The sequence below is a fragment of the Poecilia mexicana genome, unplaced genomic scaffold (assembly GCF_051168715.1).
Source record: "Poecilia mexicana isolate PSO_F unplaced genomic scaffold, ASM5116871v1 scaffold_17, whole genome shotgun sequence".
Lineage (NCBI taxonomy): Eukaryota > Metazoa > Chordata > Actinopteri > Cyprinodontiformes > Poeciliidae > Poecilia > Poecilia mexicana.
In genome coordinates, this window is record NW_028263386.1 from 6,435,066 (window position 1) to 6,451,218 (window position 16,153).

At 36.4% G+C, this 16,153-nt stretch overlaps 1 protein-coding gene across 2 annotated transcripts; it reads left to right on the forward strand.

Moving 5' to 3' along the window:
* The first annotated feature begins 4,227 nt into the window (after positions 1 to 4,227).
* LOC106928618 (uncharacterized) lies at positions 4,228 to 16,017 on the forward strand. 2 transcript variants are annotated; one of them, XM_015004990.2, is made up of 3 exons: positions 4,228 to 4,551; positions 10,281 to 10,410; positions 12,096 to 16,017. In XM_015004990.2, the coding sequence occupies exon 3, from the start codon at positions 12,098 to 12,100 to the stop codon at positions 13,301 to 13,303; it is 1,206 nt and encodes a 401-aa protein (XP_014860476.2). In that variant the 5' UTR covers positions 4,228 to 4,551; positions 10,281 to 10,410; positions 12,096 to 12,097; the 3' UTR covers positions 13,304 to 16,017. The 2 variants fall into 2 exon arrangements, with proteins under 2 accessions (XP_014860476.2, XP_087870809.1); XM_088014683.1 differs by having other exon boundaries at positions 10,281 to 16,017.
* Positions 16,018 to 16,153: the final 136 nt, after the last annotated feature.

Consider the following 16,153-nt stretch of genomic DNA (forward strand, 5'->3'; position numbering starts at 1 on the left):
CCATCAAAGTTCAATTTTTTAAAAAGTCAGGAAAGAGTCAGAGAGGTGAAAACAAAATTATCTTTCTTAAAGGGGCAGCATCCTGTAAAATCAACTTTTTTGGCTTTACAACGTGTTAAAATTTTATTCCCTCACCAAAAACAAACCTGGAGTGTCGCTTTAATTCTTTCATACGTGTTTGAGAAATCCTCAACCATTCAGCTGTGCAAAACACCTGGGTGGACCTAGCTCCGCCTTCGAGACGCAGCTCCTCCCCCTCTCAGCTCCTTCAGACTAGCCAGCAGCAATTAGCGAACACCTGGTGGAACTGCACATCTGCTGAGCTCATCATATGAGCTACTTCTCAGTAAAACGTTGCTAAAGGGTTAATAGAGGAGCCATGTTGTGAAGACTTCCTGAAGGCGGAGTTTCAGAAAGAGCAGGAGCTTCTTAAAGAGACAGAGGCCCAATTTCAAGGCATTTGGTTGTTCTGGACTAAACTGGAGGTAACAAAGTTTCTTTATTGTGTCATAAAATGGCACCATGTGCCTGGAAAACACATATTACTGCTCCTTTAAGATTTTGCAAAAAAAAAAAAAAAAAAAAGTGGTTAAAAAAGCGAATTAGTCACGTTTTCATCTGCTGGTTTGGAGCGAATCTACAAGGCTACGTAACGCGTAATTTTGTCAGATTTTGACGCTACGTATGGCTGTAATAAACAGAAAGCAGAGTTAACTTCCCCCCCTGAGTTGGAAAATTAAAACAAGAAATTTTCCAGTTTCGTGCCTCTGGTAAGGCCCGGACCAATCAGTGGATGGGAGCATTCACTACTTATTTAGCTCATGTGTTTGTTTTTTCTTTTGGAAAAGCCACAAACCACTGCAAGCAAGAGGGAAAAAACGCTTTTCTGCAAAATTTAAGAAGTTATTTCAAATTTTAGCATTTCCATCAACCTTTTCTAATTCAAAATTTAAAAACATTAACGGAAACACGGCTTGTGAGAGAAGGCAAACATATACTGAGTGAAAATTAAAAATAAACACAGAAACAAAGTTATGTAAGAGAGATAAATACAAAAACACAAGAAACTGAAGACAAGAATAAACTAGGAAACTAAAAACAAAGTAATAAACACTTGCTTCAACATTTTTAGAGCAATTATAATGAAGCCAAATATGGTGAGACCTGATCAGCATTAGGAACACAAACATGGATAAACAAACTTGCCACGTTTATTTTGGGTATTTCAGAATTTCTATAGAGATTTGAAAAGTCTGTGAAAAGATAGAATACGATAGAAAACCTCAATACGTCAGGAAAATGATTATTATTTTTACTTAACCGCATCGAACCAGACAGAAATTACAGATAATGACAGACTCAAAAATTAAAATGGGCCACTTCACTTCTTCTGAAGGCGGTTTTAAATGGGATCTGTGCTTCTTAAACTTTTTCCAAAAATAAATGCCAGAGAATTGTTAGTCCAACTTTGGGGGATTTTTTTACAGGGAAAATAAACATATCACAGATAACAAACTGTGATTTAAAGACTTTACATTGGAAATGATCGAGTCCAGATCTGACATGTCGGAGTTCAAAAGATAAACAAACAGAGCCGATCCAAAATGTTGCTGATGTCAAGAAGAGCAGTGAAATTTTAAATGAAAGCCAAACTCAGCATCATGTTAAATGTTTGTCAGAATATGCAGAAGTGAAAAAAAAAGTGATTTGAAAAAACTGTGGAAATCTGGAAACGTATTGAATTTTTAGTTGGGAATTTGTAAAAGTCCTGGGTTTTTTTTTTTTTTTTTTTTTTTACAATCCTTTGCAGATCTTCTAGTTTCTGGTTGGTCTATAAAAAGAGACGCTTAGTTGGATTTAAACCCTTACACATTTAAAGTGACATTTCTACAAAGGCACATTAAACCCTCCTATGTAGAAAAAAGGAGGAGGAGGAAATTTCTACCAAAAAACTAAAAAACGTCAAAAATTTACAAGAAAAAACAAACTCAGAAATTTACTTGTTTTTCCAAGAAAATTTGAGTTTGAAATGTTGAAAATTTGCTAGAAAAATATAAAATAATTTTTTAGATTATTTTAGTAAATTTTCTACAAAAAATTTGGAATATCTGAGTTTCAAATGTTGAAAATATTCAAATTTTCAATTTCAAGTTTCTGATTTTTTTCTGGAAAATTTCAGAGGATTTTCTAGCATATTTCTGACATTTCAAACTCAGAAATGTTTTTTCTATCAAATTTATTAGATTAAGCTTGAAATTTCAGCTTTTTCTATGAAATTTCTGAGTTTGAATACTCAAAATTGTCCATGTTTTTTTCTAGAAATTTTCTAACATTAATCTAAAAATTTCAGAGTTTTTTTTTTCTAGAATTTTTAACTTTTCAAACTCATAAACTTCCCAGTTTGTCCTCAAAAATGTCAGAGATTTTTTTCAAAAGCTCTGTATTTTCTTCTAGGAAATTTTTGAATTTCCAAACTCAAATGTTCAAGTTTTTTTCTAGAACATTTTTGAAATTAATCTCAATTTTTTTTTAGTTTTTCTAGAAAAATAATTAACTTTTGAAACCCAGAAATTTCCTAATTCTTTCTAGAAAATGTTGAATATTTGTTTGGGTGGAAATTTCCTCCTTTCTTTCCACAATGGCCCACATGCATTTCTGAATTAGCATCCAAGTTGTAACGTTTTAGATGTTTTACAACACTGCTTGTTTCCAAAACTGAAACTGCACCGGGACTCATCGCTGCCCCCTAGTGTCTGAGTGAATATACAGAAATTCTCTTTAAACTGAAAAGAAATAAAATGTGCAGAGCAAAACAAACTTACTCTAAAGAAAGCTTTGTTTCTAAAGTTGTATGTCTCCTCATTGTTTTAGTAGGTTGCCTTTAATGTGTTTTATATACAGTCAGTTAAAGGTGGGAGCTGTTTACAGTAAACTCTCTGGACTCTTTACATTTACATAAAGACGAGGAAATGTTTACACTAATTTTGTAGCAGATCAGAACAGAAGTGTCTCATTATCACTGATCGTTGTATAGACTGTATAAACATTCTTTTGTCTTTTACACATAAATAAAAACTGTATTTGTTGATTTTTATGGATTTTGTCACAATCAGTATCACATCTGCCAGGTTGAATACTTTAAAGTATGTGTGCAATATTTAGACCAAATCAGCCAGTTTAGCGGATGGCGCCATCTGGTGGCTGAAACGTTTAAAGCCAGAGACGCTGAGCGTCTGTGCCCAAATATGGGCATCGATTCCTTCTCTGAACCGTTGATTAGCGGTAAATTTCCATTTGATTCGCCTTCGGTGAAGATAAAGTAGAACATTTTATCTTTACATAATTAACCTCACCTTTAGCGATTTTTCACATGTAACATTTTCAGTGCCTTGCCAAAAGTTTCCTTGCACCTTTAATTTTTATATTTAAAGTACATCTACACCTTAGATTATATACAAATTAAATCAAATTTGGAAAACATTTTTTTGTTATTTCTGAGTTTGAAAAATCATACATTTGCTAGAAAAAATCAGAAGTTTTGAGATTAATCTCATAAATGTGAGACAAGAATACCTTGTTGAATTGGTGTCTTCTTATAAATATCTTAGTATTTGAATATATATATATATATATTTACTTATAACAAGACATCTTTTGCATGTTACGAGTGAAAAAAGTCTGTCAGTGGAATTAGTCACCTTTATTTTTAAACAATATTAAGAAATTGTTTACTTAAAACCAGTTCCTACATCTTGCTGTAATGTAAAAAAACATGTAGGTAGAAAAAAAATTACAAAGCACATTTCCACCAAAATGTTGAGATTAATCTGAGAACATTTTGAGAAAAAAATGTTGGAAATTTATTGAGTTTCAAAAGTCAAAAATATCAAACTTTTTTAAAGGAAATTTAACAACTTTTCAAATTTGAGGATATTGAAATGTCCCTTTTTTCCTACTTTTTTTATCTAAAAATTTCTGATATTTTTCTAGCATATATATTTTTTAATTTTTAAAATTGAGAAATTTCAAGAGGGATTTTTTGGTTGATATTTTCCTCTCCTCTGTATAGCCCTGTTAGGCCATCATATAATTGACTTGTAAGTTAGTTTTGTCTTGTTTCATGTGCTTTGACATTTGCATTAGAAACTAAACAAAAATAGTTTGTAGGATTTTGTGCTTTTGCAGTATTTAAGCAGTTGTAGTTGTGTTTTGATCCACCAGGTGGCGCTTCGTCACCACTAGGCTGCCGTTGACTTTGCGGAAACTTTGCCCGGAGTTCTTCCAGAGTCAAACCAGCAGAATGAATTAAAACGCGACGTAAAGGCTCTTTTAGCGGACAAACCTTATCAGCGCTCCCTCCCAGATAAATAACCCGCCTCTGCGCGCAGTCCCACTCAGAAAAGGAGGCCGAGTTTCCACTTTCCACTCGGAGGAGACACACCCACGGAGCGGCAGACCGAGGAGTCGATGGGATGCAGAGAGGAGACAGACGGTGTGATTGAAGCCGCCATCATTACCGTTTCAGAGGCTGCGACCTGATGGAGGCAGCAGGTAAGAAAACGTCTCACCTTTTATTCACACTCTGACCGCCATAAACAGACATTTTACGAGGATTTATGCACCTGTCACACCAGTTTGGTGTTATTTCCATTAGAACCTCTTCACCGACTTACAGGATAATGTTAGCTAAAGACCTGAAATCAAATCTTAGGAGGCACAGAGGTACAATGGGTAATTAGGACTTAAGTTTAACAGTGAGGGGGAAAACTACCTTCTAAAGTGAATGTGGGCACTGTATAGGTATACATCATTTATAGATTACATCATTTACACATAAAAACAGTTGATCAGCACAAAAATGCTGAGTAGAAATAAGTGTCACACCTGCATTTTGGCGCCCCTGTAGCACAGCGCCCCTATGAAGGGTCATTATAGAAAAGGGGAAAAAAACAAGAGTAAATTACAGCCAAAACATGCAAATTTTAACATTTTTCAAAAGTCGAAATATTTTCACATTTGAAACTTAAAAAAATGTTCAAGTATAATCTAGAAAATTTTTGAGATTCATCTCAAACGTTTTGACTTTTCAAACTAAGAGATTTTTGTTATGTCTAGAAAATTTCTGAGATTTTTTTTGGGCTTAAATTTACTTTTTCTTTTTTTTTTACAAACATGGCGTCATTTGATTATTATTATTTTTATTAATCTCAGAAATTTGCTACAAGAAACATGAAAAAAAGTTGGGCATTTTTGACTTTTGGAAACTTTGAGCCTCAAAATATTTTTAATTTTTTAAACTCAGAAATATTGTTTTTTCAAGAAATCTTTTCAGATTAATCTCAATTTTTCTGAAATTTGTTCTAGGAAATATTTTGACTTTTCAATCGCAGAAATTTGTATTTTTCCAAGAAAATTTCTGAGATTAATCTCAAAATTTTGTCAGAAATGTCCTTTTTTTCTTCCCTATAGTAGCCCCGATACGCCGTATATCATGCAGACCCACTTGTTTCACCACAGGCCCAGTTACAATAAAGTTTTCTCCCATTTCTCCCAACTTAAAATGAGTTTTTAGCCTTGAAATTCAAACCTTTTGGACATTGGAAGCACAGGAGACATGCCTTGGATTTTTCCAGATTCGTCCTGATGAGAGGATGCATGGATCTGTTATTCAGAGGCCGTTCGGCTGCCAAAGAGGAAGCAGCGGCTCACATTGCTAGAGGGTGAGATCACCCTGATTTAAATCCTCGCTCTCAGACATCCAGAAGGTCAGCCTGCGGATTCCAGTTCGCCGCGGTGAAATCAGCTCGTCGTTTTCTGTGTTCGCTCCGAATGTTTGATGCAGCTGCAGCCTTTCCTCCACTTATCCGACTCAGAACGAGTTTGACGTCTCGGTTATCTTCGCTGAAGAATGTAAAGACTTTTGAACCGTTTTAAGAGTCGCTCATACGGAGCTGTGAACGATTCTCTGCAAAAACACAAAACATTACCAATTATTTCTCTCCAGTTTCCACAGCAAATATCTTAGTATGCTTGAAATAAGGAAGTGTGGTGCAATAAATCACGTATAATAAATTAAAACGAGCTCAATAATTTCCATTTGCATGATTTATTATTTTTCTCTTTTTCTATGATAAAAGTCTTCATTGGTCTCACTAGGCCTTTTTTAAAGGAACATTTTGTTTATAGAGACTTCAAAATTAAATTTATTTTTTGTTTCTGTTTTATTTATTTTGGATATTTTTAATGTCTTCCAGTTTCAGTGTTAAACGTTCATATTAATTTAAAGTTTACTGGCCTTTAAAAATGTTTTCTTGAATTATTAATGCCATTATATTACTAGAAAATGGTTTCAAAACAACATTATCATTTATCGCAATAATTTCTTGGACAATTTAAAGGAAAATTTGTTATTGTGAGAATCTCCCAGGGCAACTTGAGCTTTTTCATCAACATGAAGGACTTAATTTAAAAAAACTCCTATATCTTACTGTAAAGTTACTTGTAAGGTAGTTTTGTTTTATTTCATGTGCAGTAACACATTTGCATTAGGAAGTAGAAAGAAATACTTGGTGAGATTTTGTATTTTCCCAGCGTTGAACCAAAACTTTCAAATTTAAGCAAATAACCAACTGGGCGCCAACACTTTTCCTGTTCCATATCTGTCTGTCTGATTGTAATCAGCTGAAAATAAAACCTAACAGCGTGCAAATAACCACAGAGGAAATGGATCGGAGCGGTGCTGAATTTGAATAAAAGCAGGTAAAAGTTCATCCAGTTACAAACACAGTGGGAGGAGGATGGAGTAAGTAGTAATCATTGGTTGATGATGATCTGCTGCTGGTCTCTCCTTTTCCAGGGTTGCCAGGTCTGACTGACAGAAAGTAAAACCCACCAAACTCCAAAAAAAACCCAAACTGAATCTCAACCTGTAATGAAACTCATGGTAAAAGTCCCAGAAGGAGCAGGATAAATTGTTGTTTTGAGACCATTTCCAAGTAGAATAATGGTAAACGCATTCTCAAAGACCAAGACTGGAACTGGAAAACATTTTAAATATCCAAAATAAATAAAACAAAAGTAAGAACCAGTAAAATATATTTCAAAGCCTCTGTAAACAAAATTATCTTTAAAAAAGAGCAGACTTTTATCATTCAGTTTTTGGTAGAGAGAGAAAGTCCATAAATCATGCAAATGGGAATTATTGAGCTTTAAATTATTATGCAGATAATTGATTTACTGCAGCCTGCCTAAGCACCATGTTATATTTATATATATCTCAAAATATCTCTAATCTACAAATGTATTGAGTTTTAGGACTACATTTGTCTGACAGTGCATAGACAATTTCAACAATTTTGATTTGAGAGGGGAAAAAAATTAGAATTAGAAATTAAAGTCAGAATTCTGAGGAAAAAAAATCTTAATTCTTACACTAGAGTCTGAATTTTGAGATTAAAGTCAAAACTCTGAGCTTATAGTCAGATTTCTTAGATTAATGTTTGCATTTTGAGGAAAAAAAGTCAAGTCTGAATTTTGAAGTCCAAGTCACAATTCTGAAAAAATTTTAAATTCAGGGACTAAAGTCACCTCTTCCATATAGTCACAAAATCTGATTTAATATTTTCAAATGACATCAGATTGACTAAAATATAAATTTAGGTTCAAACTGTGGTATTTTTAACACCAAAATGAAAAGAATAACACAAATAAATAACATGATTACACCCATTTCCTGTCACCTTAAATGTTACTTCTGCTTTGGGAGACAGTCGGATGAAAACAGTTGGCAGAAGCCGATGATTTGGAGACATAAATAAGCTAATTACTGGTGACCTGAGGTGCAGAGCGGGGCTGCCTCAGCCTGACTGTGGGGAACATAAACAAGGCCTGCCACCCTGAATAACTCATGTGTGAAGCAAACAGGAAGCAGGAAAGGCTGTTTGTTTGAACAGTGATGATGCAAGACGGCCTCCTGTAACTGAACACAGAGAACATTCAGTTTCTCAAATAATGACCAAGACGCTTCTGTTTCTTTAAGAATTAATCACAGGGGATCAGCTCTACTTTTTCAGTTTTACTCACCAACTCAGGCCTGAAAACGTCCTGACCTGCAGAATTAAGAAACCCCTGAAATAGAACCTGTCAGACAGCATGAAGGAGGAGGAACAACAGGGCCGGTCAAAACCTTTTTGGGACCCTGAGCAGATTTTCACTTGGGGCCCCCATATAACAACATGTCAACAATAAATGCTTCATCATTCCTGAGCAAATCCAAGTGCTAAATGATAGCAGAAGTTATGCTAATTATGCTACCATTAGCATCATTTCTAATTAGCTTACATTGTACAAACATGATGGTAATTAATTTTAACTTTGAAGTAGCAGCAAACTGAGAAAAATTAATCATATATATATCTGCTCTTGGGGACCCTAATCAAACATAATATTGATAGAAAAGTATAATTCAAAGCAAAATTTTAACATTTCAAAGTTAAATAACTTCCACTGGCAGATTATTTGATTTATAACATGAAAAAATGGAAATAAGTTAAATAATTTGTCACTGAACTAGTACTTTTTCATAATATTAAGAAATTATTGACTTAAAACAAGTTAATATTTAATGCTGAAAAGTTACTTATAAATTAGTTTTGTCTAATTTCAAATGTAGTAAGATAATTTTTCACTAAAAATTAGACCAAAAATATCTGGTAAGATTTTTCGTTTTTGCAATGTGCTCCTTTAGAAAGAACTTTCAATTATAAAAAGTTAACATAGAAATCAATTGTTCCTCCAAAAATTAGCATTTTTAGAACTTGCAGACCAGAAAAGAGGAGTCAGAAGTAGACCCCAATCTGTAGGCCTTACAGATAAAGATAATGGCTAAAGTTATCGGTAAACAAAGAATGGCATGTTTTTTGTTACTTTTATCTCTAAAGGTCAGTCATGTTGCTGAAGAAAGCAAAACTTTGATGTAGAACCGCTGTAAAGTTTTTCAGTTTCCCACGTTCTGACCTTTACTTTCTTAATTCAATGCAAAGCCAAGAGATGCCACATAAAAAAGGCAAAAATAGGCCGCTTCTGAGAATATCAGCAGGTTCAGTGAGGCTCTTTAACAAAGGCAGGAAGTGAAGGTCTTTGTAGAAAAACTTTACGTGCTTTCAGGCTGTTGCTGAAAAAACCTAAATTGACGTTTCTTGCTGCAATCTCCTATTAATTATTTGCTGGCTACATCTGCAGGGAGTCTGGGATTTATTGGTCCAGCTGTGGCTGACATGCAAGCTGAACCGGCCGACCCGGCAAACATGTGATTTATCAGCCGAAGAAGCAAGTATCTGGATGTTAGAGAGATTAGAGCTTGAGTTAGCAGACAAAAAGGCAGAGGTTGAGCTATGCTAATCTGTCTTCATGCACTGTATTTCTACACAGAAACTAGTACAGCAGAAAGAAGCTAAAATAAATACAAAAAGAGACATTAAAGTCACTTAAGGACAAAGATTTTGTTAGCCAGTGTTTAGCGGTTAGTTTTTTTTAAACATCAGTAAAGAAACTAGAAGACAATTAGCGCAAAGAGAGCTACGCCAGTGGCAGCATAGCTCTCTTTCATTCGTTTTTAAGACTTCTGTCCACATTTTGTACTGACAAGATGTTGTTTTTATTGGAACAGCTAGTTAGTATCTCAAGCTAAAATAATGTTGGAGTTGAAAAAGAGGCTTCATGAATGCAGGCAGTGAAAATAGGATGTGAAAATGTCTGCAAACAGATGCACAATTATATAAATATACATCTTTGAAAAGCAGAAGTAGAGCCTTCTGCACAACCAACAAAAATGCAGCAAGCCATTTCTGGATGGCAAGCCAACAACAAAACACCTGTCTTTTCCAGCAGCCATTGTACAGCGGTAAAACCAGCTGATGCCGTGGAGCTCAGGGTGGGTTGCTAGGTGACGGGCTGGGCTTCACTGAGGTTGCTAGGTAACAAAGCAGTCCCTGCTGATTTGTGATGTTACATTCTGCTGGTTTTTGAAAGCGCTCATTTTCCAGACACCAAAAAACAGCAGGGTGTTTTTTTTCTGTTTTTAGAAGCAGTAGAAACCCAAATGGAAGCACAAGACGTACAAAGTTTGAATTTGTACGTTTAAAGCAAGCTTAGGTGTCTTAAGAACCTCTCATCTTAAAGTAAAAACTGCCAAGACAGGGCAGATGAATTAACTGTGTTGTTGATATAGTTCCCATCTACCAGTGAAACCTTCACCCGAGCATCTGTTTCCTCTCCTGCAGCCGCTCCCCAGTGATCCCAGTCGCCATGCCAACTTTTACAACCCTCAAAGCAAACAGGAGTCCTCAGAGAAGCTGCTGAGTCTTCCAGCATATCAGCCGCCATCTTGGTCTGCGGGACGACAGGAGGAAAGTAGGCTGGAGGAGGAAGCAGGAGGATAAAACACTGCAAAAACACAATAACTTACCAATTATTACCAATAACTTATTTCTGGTCTAGTTTCTTTTGCAAATATCCTAATACCCTTGAAATAAGACAAAACTAACTCTGAAGTAACTTTTTAGTAAGATATAGGAGATTGTTTTAAGTCAATAATTCCTTAATATTAATTTTTAAAAGTATTGCTTTCACTGGCAGACTATTTCCCAAGTTATTAGTGAAATAATATGAATGAAACTTGTACCTTTTAATCAAAATTAGGGAATAATTCATTTAAAACGAGCTCCTATATCTTGCTGAAAACTTACTTCAGAGTTTGAGAATAGTAAGTTTGGATGCAAGTTATCAATTAATAAGTTAATCTCACGTTGATTGATTTTTGTTGATGGACTAATGATTGATAAGCAGCCAATTTCCTTAAAAAGACAGAAAATATGTTTTCTCTGTAGCAAGAGATTTGACATATTTATGAGATATAACAAAGCGGGAAGCTGTCAGGCTTCTGAATAGATAAAGAAATATTAAAATATGTGTAACACTTACATGAACAGAGATTTGTTCAGGACGGCAGACTTCACTTGTCACTCCGTGTCAATGAACTGGTCAGAAACGGCTGTTAAATTTGTAAACAACCGAATAAAAAGCATTTTGCGTCCCTCACTAAACTGTGTTTGGACAGTTTCTTCCTTCTTTGGCAAGCACTCCGCCATCTTTGTTTGTCTTAAAACTGGCTCCGCTTAAGGATGACCAGCGGCGCCCTCTGTTGAGTGGAGGCCAAACTACAACAATGGAAAAAAGGTCTAAGCGGCTGTTATTAATCTTTTGGAACTAATTTTAATCTAATACAATATTAAAGCTGAATTAGTAATATTAGCAATTAGTAAAAGCTGTAACTTTAAAAAAAATGTTTTTGTTCTTACATATTTGCTAAATTGATAATTATGTCGTGACATAAAAAATCAAGCTCCTCTGCTTTCTTCTTCTTCTTTAGATTGTAACTGCAGCTTGCATCCATTATTGTTGCACTAGTTGGATCCTAATACTTATTCCCCAAATTCTCCCAATGAGCCCAGTATTTTTAAAAAAAAAAAGAAAAATGTTCTCTTTACCTTCTCTAAGTGCTCCCAGTACTAAATGCAGAAGTACAATCAGAAACAACCACTCAGAGCTAGGAGGAGGGTCTTAGCGCTGTCAATCACTCTTGCACTCTGGCTCCTTGCTTTCTGGTAAGCTACAGCTGGCTCACCATGTATGCTAACACTAGTTAGCATGGCCACAGCTGACTGTGGAATAATGGTTTTCCTGCAACTCTAAGTTGTTTGTCAGCCATTGCACATTGAGCAGCATTGATTGACAGCATTAAGATCCTCCTCCTGGCTCTGATTGGTTGTTTTTGAGCAGGAGTGTTACATTTCTTCAGATGGGAATAGTAGCTCAGGGAGGAGGTGGAGGAGATCAACCTTTATACAGATTATATACTGTCACGACATGCTGACAGTTTTAACAAATAATTAAAGTTACATACTGCAACTTCAACTGACATCTAGCTAGCATCAATAGTACTAAGATATTTGCACTAGAAACCAGACCCAAAATAGTTGGTGTGGTTTTTGCAGGAGGAGCTGATGAATTCATTTTCCCTGTGATTTTTGTTGCAGAGATGGTTCTCCGCTGGGATCTCCTGATGCTGGCTTTGCTGTTGAAGACCAGTCCAGTTCATGGATCCAATTGTCCAGCAGCTGAGATCTTGTCCCAGTTTCCCTCTGAGGTTCCTGCTGATGCCTACTGCTTGAACTTCTCTGGTTCTGCCTTCAGTGAGGTGCACTGGTCTGTGTTTACCAACGGCACCAACGTACAGACTCTGGATCTCTCCAACTGCAACATCAGCCTTATTAACGTCAGCGGAAAGCAAGCTTCTTCACTGCGGAGAGTTTTCCTAAATGGGAACAAACTGAGAGAGTTGCCAGAGCACTTCCTGGCGGGCCAGCCCAGTCTGACTGAGCTGGACCTGAGTCAGAACCAACTCCAGGAGATTCCCAAAGGCTTCCTTCAGGACTCTGATCGCCTCCAGAGCCTTGACCTGCAGGGGAACCAGCTGCGCTCTCTCCCTGGTGATTTATTCCAGATTCCCAGTCTTCATAAACTGGGGCTGGATGGGAACCAGTGGGAATGCTCCTGTTTGTTCCTGGAAGGGTTGGAGGCCGGCAGCCAGGCCAACAGGACGGACCGGCTGGAGGACCTCGTGGGGAACCTGACGTGCTTCTTTCCTCCACACCTCGCCGGCAGAACGGTGTGGTCGGTAAGCATCAGCGACATCTGTCGCCTGGCCGGCCTTACGGCGCTCTTCATCGTCCTGCCTCTCCTCATCCTCTCCGCCTTGCTGCTCTGCTGGTGCTGTGGGAGGAAGAGGAAGAAAAAGGAAACGCTCACTTTCAGCTCCTCCAAAAAGAGGCCCCCCAACTTTGGCTGCAGCAACCGCAAACACCACACCAAGCAGCAGGATCCAGGCGCCGAGCCGAGCAGAGCTGCCGACTGCGGGAAGGAGGGGATCCTGAAGAACCAGCTGCTGCTCCGGCCGGCTTCGGGTCTCCTGGGCAGCACCAGGGACATCTACGAGGAGGTGGAGATCAAGCTCAGCTCAGCAGAGTCTCTTCCCGGCTCCTCAGAGGGAAGGGAGGGCCCCCAGGAGCCCGATGGGGCCAGCAAGACGGAGCTGGACACGGTCAGCGTGACAGAAGTGATGAAAGACTCGGCAGACAGGGAGAAGGCCTACCTGACTCAGTCCACTGAGTACTACAGCCTTGTGCCGGGCATTGAGCTGGAGGACTCAGACCATGGGGAGTACGAGAATGTAAATATGTCATGACACTGAGATACAGTGGAAGGTCACCTATTATGCTTCAATGAACAGGTTAAGATTGGTCTAAACTTGTTCACTACATTTTTTTTTTTTTGCAAAAATCATTCTTAGATAATGAGATTTTAGTCTGGTCAGATCCGCCAACCCAATGTTTACAATCGCATGTGAAGATGGCTGCAAAAAGATGCGCAATTATACAACTGTAGAGCTTTGAAAAGCATTAGTGTGGCCTCGTGCATAACCAACAAAAAGGCAACAAGTGGTTTCTGGATAGTAACTCGTTAACAAAACACTTGTTTTATTTCAGCAGCCATTGTACAGCGCATACAGCAATAAAACCAGCTGACCAAGATGTCCTGGACCATTTGGGTTTCTAAGTAACGACATGGGCTTCGCTGAGGTTGCTAGGTAACAGGCAGGTGGCTTCTAATTTGCGACTTTACATTAGGAAGGTTTTTGCAATGTCTCATTTTCCAAACACCAAAATATATTAACTTATTGCCAAAAAACTTTTTTTTTTTTTTTTTTAATTGCTCGAGCTGTTTTTGGAAACAATAGAGACCCAAATGAAGGAATAAAAACGCTTTTCCAGCAGCCATTGTACAGCACATATAGTGGCAAAACCAGCTGACCAACTTGAGCTCAGCTTGGGTTGCTAGGTGACAAGCTGGGATTCGTTGGGGTTGCTAGGTAACGGCGCAGTTCCCATCTATTGTAACTCAACATTCGTAAGGTTTTTAAAACGACTCGTTTTTTAACATTAACTTACAGCCAAAACAAATGTCTGTTTTTAGAAGCAGTTGTGACCCAAATGGAAGTATAAAAATGTGCAAAAAGTGAATTTTGTATAATAGGTCTCCTTTAAGTTAATGCCATATTAACTTTGTATTTTTAACAGATTGAAACACAGTAATGTACCTCTCACTAATATTTGGATACCTCAGTCTCAGTGTGTATCGTTATCACACACTTTTTATGAATTTCTAATATACAGGTTAGTTTCTCTGCACAGAAATCTGATAGCAAATATGTCAGATTACAGTTTTATTCAAAACACAGATTTTTTTTTATCACAATAATATTATGCATTTGTGTTTTACTATTTTTAATCAGTTTTTTTTTGTAATTACAGCCACTACATTTCAAAGGATGAAATTTAGCTGCTGTGCTAATTCCTGCATATTTAAATTGCTGTAAATCGAGGTAAAGTTAATTAATGTGCACTGTCCTAATAAAATGAATAGATAATAAAAAGAACAATTAGAAAAGTCCTATGAGGTTTTCAAACACCACTATGAAACATCAGCCATGGTGGTGGTGGCATCATGCCTGGTTAGCTGGTAGCGGCGCTACTGCATCACATAAATGAAGAAGAAGCTAACCTACCTTGAGCTCCTTTAACTTCAAATCAACAGCTACAAGTTTGAAACATGGATGTAGTTGGCTGTAGCTACAGGGAAATCTGATTTTAATTTCAAGAGAAATCCAGCTAACAATAACGCTTTAGCATTAGCTTAAAAATATAGCTATTCAGACAGAAACTCAGCAGCAAAGAAGATGTTGTTCTAGTTGAAGCTAATACAAATGTTGTAAACTCTGTAATAAAGATGGATAAAAACAACAAGATACGTTACTTATTCCTGTTTATGTACCAGCTAGCATTAGCAGTGCAGCGCAGCTAGCTGAGCTACAGGTAGTTATAAAATGTCTGAGAACATTTGCTTTAAAACTGTTTCTCATAGTGTTTGAGCAGATATTAACAGTAAATGTTTTCAGCACTCCTAATTACAACAATCATTCTTTATTATGTAATTTGATGTTAATTGGAAGAATGAAGGATGGCAGACTGAAAACTGACCAAAGAAAATATGTCATCTTAATGAATTGATGTCACAGCGAACTGTAAATGTTTTTTTTTTTACTGCAGCTTTATCTTTAACAATCTAATTTATCCATTAAAAACCCAAAATGAAAAGACGGCGCACTCTTTTACAATCCTGGTCATATATGATAAAGTAGTAGGCTATTAGAAATAAATATTTTTATTTTTTAATAATTTAACTCAGATCGTGCTCTGCTGAGATATACATGTTTTTGGCTGTGTTTAAATACTTTGACACCATGTTGTTTTGTGCTTAATTTAAAAAAAACTAATTTGTCAGCAACTTTAAAGTTCAATGAAGGACTACTGTTTACCAAACACAAACTAATATGCAGCAGCTCAGTTTTTCTATTATTTACATTCTCAACTGTAAAGATTTTACTCTATTTGCTCTATAAAATAAAAACATTTTTGTTACTAAGTTTGAAGAAACGGCTTATTGCCCCATCAGGGTGACTCTTGGTAACAAACATATTTATAAGAAAAAGGAAGTAATTATTTGTAAGTGTTCTTTTATTTATTTTAATGAAATTCATACATTGAATTTAATTTTCTTAATAGACAAATTTTCCTGTTTCACTACATTTTAATCCTCCAATGTATGAGCTTTATTTTTTAAGGAGGGCTCATTATTTTTGCTCCTATTTTTTAAAAATGACTCGATAGGAAAGAATATTTTTGCCCCTTTTGTACAAGTTTGACGCTTTTCTTCAACATGAAAATAAAACAAAGCTGTGATTGTTTAATTTTACAATAAAATAACATGTTTTTATATATTAATAGAGCTGGACAGTTGTATTTTTTTCAATAATAAAATTCCCTTTTTTTATTGCTTTAAGTAATTATTTTTTGTGGAATCACAGAACCCAGTGGGGTTTTATAAGATGGGCGGTAGCCCTGGGCGGCATGAGAGGAAACACAAGCACCAGAAAAAAACATAAAATAAAATATTCTCTGTATGAGAACCTGATGAG